The sequence below is a fragment of the Panthera pardus genome, unplaced genomic scaffold, assembly GCF_024362965.1.
Source record: "Panthera pardus isolate Hobbes unplaced genomic scaffold, ASM2436296v1 HiC_scaffold_10, whole genome shotgun sequence".
NCBI classification, from domain to species: domain Eukaryota; kingdom Metazoa; phylum Chordata; class Mammalia; order Carnivora; family Felidae; genus Panthera; species Panthera pardus.
Window position 1 is genome coordinate 26,173,828 of NW_026526655.1, and position 8,183 is coordinate 26,182,010.

The window sequence follows — 8,183 nt, forward strand, 5'->3', positions numbered from 1 at the left end:
TGTATTCAGTATCATGTTATTAAAAGTCATCCAGTCATTGTTCCTTAATCATTCCACATCCTAACATCATTCTGGGCTAATTTTGAAGATATTGGTCTTTTACTTTGAGGCATTTTTCTTTGGATCTATTAGTTTGAGACAGTGGAAACCAGTCAAAATGAGACGTTTCTTGAAGTCTAAAATTGCTAATGTTAAACACCTATCACATTAGATTTCTGCATACGTGAAGCTTACAAGACTATATGAGAAAAACAAATTGAAAACTGAAAAACAGCATGTTTTGTTATAATACATGACAATACTTTGGTTGAAGTGGAAGAAATATGTCAACTATAAATGGCATTGCCCTATTTGTAGAAATATTTGTAGAATTATTAATGGCTATATAAAGCAAAAATCCTTACTAATTCTTCACTTAAACAATCTGCTCTCAAAATGCAACCAAAAAAAGGAGAACAAAGGAGAGAAAAATATATATATTTCATTTTATGTCAAGACAAAGTGCATATATAAATGGGCTCTTGAGTAAGCCATAACATTACAGCAGGAGATATGATTTAGAGTATTCCAAAGCCAGGTTAAACAACTAACTATGGCTTCAAGTATATAAGTAGAATAAACAAAATGCCAAATTAAAAAAAAATCCATATGGTGTTTGGGCCTAATTAAAATTCTAACCAGATTTGCTACAGGTATATTTCACTTGATGTACAAAACAGGCATCCATGTGTCCTTGTGTTAACTCCAGCACTTACACATCCTTGAAATGGGAATAATTACATTGTTTCTTCTCCTGGGTGTGAGAATTTACCAGTAAAATATTCTGGACACAAAGCCTCAAGCTAATTTAGCAACAACTCCCATAAAAAATGTGAATATATAACATTATAGCTGCAATAATCCCCTTAAGCTAGTAATAGAAATGAAAATGATTTACTCTGGGAATCTGACTGTATTGCTTTAAATCATTTGTCTATGTAAATTATTTGTGTATCAAAAAAAGTAGGAGCCCCATGTGTTTATTTTCATTTTTACCAAAGCCTAGAGCCATATAACACATTTGATTTCTGGCTCACCTGATTATTTTACATCGATACTCATCCTCTCAAGAAATAAAATACACCTGAACCAAGCTTGGGAAAGGAAGAAGTTTAAAACTAGAATTTATTTCAATGTATTATTGCATAGATAATACGGTAAGAGTCAAAATCTTAAAGTGTTCTTTATTGGTAATTTAAATCTTATTTTTCATTCTTAGAGTTGTACTATCAAAATGTAGATACTTAAAATTCGGAATGAAGGCACAATTTCTATGTGTGGAATAGTTAATGAGACTTCTCTGCAGTTATGCCTACCACTTCAACAATTAAAAGTACTGTAACAGTGGTAATCAATCAGTTACAACATCCTAAGTTAATATTAGGTTATCTGCCTTTGGTTAAACATAAGCCAATGTTGGTGGGGGGGGAATCACAAGGTTAATTTACTTGAACACTTCTCTGTTCTGGACATTTGTAAACAAATGAGTCAGATTCAAAAGTAATTTTTATTCTAGTTATGTTTCTCATTTTAAATAAAAATATAGCATTTAGAAAAATTCCATTACAAAATATGTTCATAAAATGTAGGTTTATTAACAAGCACCTTAACGAGCATCTTTTATGTGGTAAAATTGTTCTGAATCCAGAAGGGGTTTCCAATATTGTAAGCTAATTTTTACTTTATGGTAATACATTAATATGCTTTTACATTTAGTTCTAAATCATAGATAAAACTTATTCAGTAAAAGTCTTAGTGATACATCCACCCTATTGATTGAAGTTAGAACTTTATGTTAGCCAATAATCTCCCTGTGAAATATAAGAGATTGATACGTTGCATTTAGTAAGTTCACAAAAAAAGAAAAAGAACAGAGGGGCCTTAAAAATATTCTTATGAGTTGAATTCATTTAGACCAAATGAAAAAAATCAAGTGTAAACCAGGAGTTTTGAGGAGTCCAAAACCGAGTTTGATGCTGGCTTTTGTAGCTTTCTTCCAATCCTTGGTCACTATAAATACCCTAGAAAATACTAGTCACATCAAGGACATTCGGTCTTACATAGCAAACTCCTGAAGCCTTGAAGTGGGGTCTGGCATGACCATTGCTTAAGAGATATTGAAAACTCTCTACTAAACCCCCAGCCTTTGGTACAAGTCAGAAATGTGAAGAAGGTTTAATGAAGATGGGAGGGCAAAGGAATGTTCTCTATTTCCACAATAACAGAACCTACATTCACTTCTACACCACAACTAATTCTGTTAAGCATGATCAGGTGGAAACTCAAGTCTCCATCAGCCAGAAAAGGAAGCAGGAAGCCAAGACTAGTGCTATTTCTACAGACATTTCCCCCACAAGATTTCTTAGCTTCCTACCCAGGGTTGGGATGCGGATAAAGGAAATGAGGTGCCTATCGGGTAACATGGAAGGAGGCACACCATGGCCCTGCTAGTGATGGCCTCCTTCCATGGGGCACCTTTGGTGTCTCACTTGCCTTATCCTCATCTAAGCCCGGTTTGGTACAGCTTTTTCAACAGTTTTATGGCAAGAAGCTCAAAATGACAAGGCACTATTGATGACCAACAAATGAATCTATGCTTTAGAAGGGGGGAGGGGATATAAAAAATAGAGTACATAAACAAAAATGTTTAAAAGGGAAGTTATCTCCTAATTAAAGAAATATTGTCCACTTAAAATATATAAAGTTGTTTATCACCCAGACTAATTCTTCAACTATTCATCTGGGATTGAAACATACTCTATTATTTTGGGGAACCTGTGTGGCTCAGTAGGTTAAGCATCCAACGTAGGCTCAGGTCCTAATCTCACGGTTTGTGGGTTCGAGCCCTGCGTCGGGCTCTGTGCTGACAGCTCAGAGCCTCAGCACAGAGCCTGGAGCCTGCTTCAGATTCTGTGTCTCCCATTCTCTCTGCTCCTCTCCCATTCACGGTCTGTCTCTCGCTCAAAAAACAAACATTAAAAAAAGAATTTTTTAAGTAAAAAAAATTTACAAAAAGAAACTCTATTATTTCAAAAATTTGCATCATCAGGGATGAAATCCAGCCCTAACACATATCTGTATGTAGTAAAAGTCTAATACAATAGTTATTCTTGACAGTGTATGATAACCCTATCCCTACCCCCATCTCTAATATGTACAAAGAGGTTCCAATATAATTACGAACCCGACTTCCTGGGAATGTCTTTAAAGCTACTACAATATAGCTAAATTATTCTAATTGTGGGACTTTTTGTAGTTGCCAATTTCTAATCAAATGACAATAGCTCCTCAAGATTGAGCTAAATAGGTAGTTTTATGTTGGAATCAGAATATAAAATCTTACAAAATGAAAACCATTGAAAGGGAATAATGACTCCTACGGCTCAATTGTATCTGAAGTACCAGAGAGAAGGACACTTGGACTGTTAGGTTCCTGGCTTAATTGTAACACAGGTCACCATTTTTAAAAACAAGTGGATTAATGTTAGAAGCGATACCTATTAAACACTTTTCTATTCATAGGGAACTTAACCTTTTCAATTTAATACATTTGATTTCCAAATTCATTTGCAAGTAAAAATAAAACTATTTAGTCTTGGTAACATTCCAAGACTTGTGAATTCAGAATTCTTTAATTTAGAAGTTTCTTGAAATCAGAGACTATCCACTTACCATCCATTTATTCCACTTATTATTCTTCATATATATATTCCCAGGATAGAAGCTTTAAATAGGATATTAGAATGTACATCCTGACCTTTGGAATTGGATTCAAAATAGTGAAAAAAGATTATTTGTTTCATAGTTCTTGGTCTAATTTGCTATAAGCAATATCTTCATAGGGATATATTTAATATTAAGGCAAAGGTGAAAAAATCATCATTATAAGTATTTGAGTATTTTCATCAGACATCTTGTCATTGCAATAATTTGTAGTCCATGAAAAACATGAAGCAACTCTAATCTGTCTAAATCTTTCTACTAAAATATAGAGGACAGAATTTTTTTTAAGCATCCAGGGTTTGCTTTTACAGTATTTTATAGATTTTTAATCACTGATCATGTGTGATGGTCCCACGATCTTTTGAGTAAGTCAAGAAGTGTTTCTACACTACAGATAACAAAGTTTGGGTTCAAAGAGGATAAGTGAATTAACCAAGTTCAGAACATTGATAAATGGACAAGAGGGGCTAGAATCCAGACCTTTGTATTCCCCATCCAGTGTGTTTTCCATAACACAACGACAACAGGCTGAATGTAAATAAGGAGCACTGAATATTTTCAATTCTATATTGTATATCCTTGATATCTAATTGCTTTGAATGTACAGCACCTTGAAATTCTTTCCTCTTCCCTGTAAGTGAAATACAGCTATGTCTATTGGCAAGGTACACTTTGTAAATATTGGCCACAAAACAAATATGCAAGGAAGGACCACATAAAAGTACAAGTGCGTCACTGCTGTCGTCAAACCCACTCTGTCACCAACGGGAGAAGAAAAGTGACCTCCTCAGACATTGAGAAGGCAACCAATTTATAGGGCAATGTTTATAGATCTGACCACAGGGTGTCCTCTACAATCCATTTACTAGCTATAACTAGCTATATTGCCACCAACCTTTAGTAACTATTCTCACTGCCCTTTACTGACCCTTATGTAACTACATCTTAGTAAATTTTGCTATCTTTTTTTTTTTTTTAACATTTATTCACCTTTGAAAGAGAGAGAGAGAGACAGAGCATGAATGGAGGAGGGGCAGAGAGAGAGGGAGACACAGAATCTGAAGCAGGCTTCAGGCTCTGAGCTCTCAGCACAGAGCCCCAAGCGGGGCTCAAACCCACGAACTGTGAGATAATGACCTGAGCAAAGAGTGGCCGCTTAACCGACTGAGCCACCCAGGCGCCCCTAGTTTTGCTATCTTTAAAATATGATGTCCATTTGGGGCGCCTGGGTGGCTCAGTCGGTTAAGTGGCCCACTTCAGCTCGGGTCATGATCTTGCTGTCCGTGAGTTTGAGCCCCCCGTTGGGCTCTGTGCTGACAGCTCGGAGCCTGGAGCCTGCTTCTGTTTCTGTGTCTCCCTCTCTGTCTGCCCCTCCCCCATTCGCGCTCTCTCTCTGCCTTTCAAAAATGAATGAATGTTCGAAGAAATTTTTAAATATGATGTCCATCTAAAAAAGAGTAAAGTTGGATACAACGTTTTTTAACACTTATTTATTTTTGAGAGAAAGAGACAGAAAGAGCATGAGAGGGGGAGGGGCAGACAGAGAGGGAGAGCAAGGATTCTAAGCAGGCTCCATGTTGTCAGCACAGAGCCTGATGGGGGGCTCGAACTTAGAACTGTGAAACTAATAACCTTAGTCAGTTGGACGCTCAACTGACTAAGCCATCCAAGCACCCCTGGATATAACTTTTTAAGAGAGCAGAGTTTTAAAAGTGAAGGCAGGAAGAAAGATAGGTAGAGGAGTGTTTCAAAATAAGTGAATAAAACACAAGCCCCCTTGGACTGCTGTACAGAATTGTAATTTACTATCGTGAAGTTCAAGAACTTCTATTTCTCATGCCTGGCTTTCCTCCAAAACTCTGGCCAGTAATGATTGAGTGTGAGTAATGACTTTCACATCATGAAATGATGGCTTATTCCTGCCACAAATTTGTCATTCTTAGCTGTGAACTTTGGCAGACCTTTAAAACAGATCTGCCACCGTGAGCTAGAAGAACTACTTTCACTGTAGTCTATCCACATAATTAAATCATTTTGTTGTGGCTGTAGTTGTGGGCATATAGAGCACTTATTAAGATCACGGAGAACTGGCTTCTAATCTCAATCATATCTATGCTATTTTAAGTAGTCGTTCAATTTCTCCGTTTCTTGTGTTTGACGGAGATACGCCTATCCTTGCCTACCTGTTTTTGTAAGAAGAAAAAGATATTCCAAGCAACACAACTTTGTAGTCTTAGAAGACACATCTAACTGTAAATGGTATTATTTTCATTACTATCTGTTCTCTCTGCAGTGATATATGAGTACCCTTGAGATATTACCAACACTGAGCTAAAACCAATATTTGCTCTCAGAGTTTTTATCTAGTGACTGCATCTTTGATGATGGTTTAGAACATATCTCCTTTTTGGCTCTCTTGTTGCAATTAAGCCAAATCTAAGAAAATGGTTGTTTCTGGGTTTCTTTATTTAAAATGGTAGTTTCTGGTACTTTCTCCTGAGATCTTGTGTTCTGTCTCTCTCTCTGTCTCTCTCTCTGTCTCTCTCTCTCTCTCTCCTTCCCTCCCTCTCACTTTCTCCTTTCTTTCTCTCTCCCTCCCCCTCCTCACTCCTCACCTCTGTCTCTGTCTCCTTCTCCCTTTCCTTTTACTCCTTTCTTTCCCCACCCTGTCACCAGAGGCTACAAGTATCTACAGGCACCTCCTGGCCCTACGGATGTCACTCAGGGCTAAAATCCTATTCAAACCTGACTGGAGTAATCTAAGCAGTAGAAGCTGTGGAAGCTTTTGAAGGATTTTTAGGCAACCCAGTGAGTGTGCAAAGTAGTAGCAGAAAACACTCAAAACTATTAGAGCCTATTTTTACCTCAACAGATAGAGGTTGTTTTGTATTGTTTTGTTTTCTACCTCACTTTTTATAGCTCTTACTACTCAAAAAGCAATCTATTTAAAGCTACTGTGATCACTTAAACTTTATATTCACTAAAAATGATTTTCATTGGCAAAGTTCCCATAGAGTAATTTCAGACTTCTCTGGTAATAAATGCCTTCATAAAATTATAGGAAGGAACAGAAGTTCCTGCTGGAATTTCATGATCCAATGGTGGGGGTGGGGAAGAACACTTAAGGTTCTCTTCCTGGACCTGCTCCTCAGTTATAGATACATTCATAGAGAGAAAATTGTCAGCTGCTAATTGTTTCAATGCCTTAATCTGCAAAATAAAAACAATAAATTTGGACTTCTAAAAGAAGGACTAAGCAGGAAAAGGAAAAAAAGGCAATGTCTACATTGTGATTAACAAATATCAGAATTATGTAGATATCATCCTTCCAATTTTTTTCCCTAAAAAATGACATTTCAGAAGAGAAAACTTTATAGTGGGCCAATGAAGAAGAGCTTACCACATTACCTACTATGATGTGGTTCATGAACATATAAGCAACCTCACTCTTGAACCAAATTGTGTGTGGTAGTGTCTGGGCACAGGCTGGGCACAGGGCACAGCCCTGATAGCATTTAAAAATAATTGCTTTCTAAGCAGAACGCTTACATGTTACATATTCACAGGGATTGTGACCTTTCTTTACGCTGGGTGCAAGTTGCCGTAATTTTACTCAGAGCAGTTGAAAAGGAACATTTACTAAACCAGTAGTTTCAACACTAAAGCCAATACTAATAAATTAGTACTTCAGAATGGCACACAAATCTGTATTTGCTTCCTAAGTGACACCTTTGCCTCATGCTAAACTATACCCCCTACGATTTTATCAGAAATAAGAAGTAGGGGACTGTTACCTTGACAGAAAGGAGTCTGATGCCAGCTCTTGAAAATTTCCATTGATGGTGCGCAGGCGCATTGGTAAAGCCAAAACCAGTCTTCAGGGTCTTCACCACTTTGCAAGCTGTCAAAATCCTCGTCATTTTGAAGATGTTGATTTGTGACTAAAATTAAATAAAATTACCTATATTTATGAGAATTTTGTTAGAAGATTTTTTTTAATTAATGCGAAAGAAAGATGGGGGGTGCAGTCTGGTGTTTAAGGCTGACTGCACAGCAATCCTTGAATTTCCATTCATTCTGTCATTAAATATCTTCAGCCACTGCTCCTCCTTCTCTTAACCCCTCCTCCTGAGGTAATGTCCGGAGATGTTCCATGGACATGTAATACAAATTACAAAACATCAAACACTACCTTCTCCTGCTGAGATAATGCTAGTGTTGTAGAAAACCAGTCATCCATCAAAGGAACTGCTTATGCAGCTGAATAGAATGACCTAGCCACAGTGGATAACCTTAGGAATCTCACCCTAAAGAGCAATAACTTTATAATAATGCCAGAGATCAAAGGCTTTTACTGGTGTTAGATGTGATGCCTAGTTTGCCTCTAAAGAGATTTTGGATTCCCAAAGAAACCTGAAGAA

At 37.0% G+C, this 8,183-nt stretch overlaps 1 protein-coding gene across 1 annotated transcript in view; it reads right to left on the reverse strand.

Annotated features, from left to right (window-relative positions):
• Positions 1–7,824, reverse strand: part of CPS1 (carbamoyl-phosphate synthase 1) — a 127,682-nt gene extending 119,858 nt beyond the window's left edge. The window contains exon 1 of the mRNA XM_019446110.2: positions 7,557–7,824. Coding sequence (XP_019301655.1) covers positions 7,557–7,682 — 126 coding nt within the window. The 5' untranslated portion in view covers positions 7,683–7,824. The remainder of the gene's footprint in view (positions 1–7,556) is intronic.
• Between the last annotated feature and the right edge of the window lie 359 nt (positions 7,825–8,183).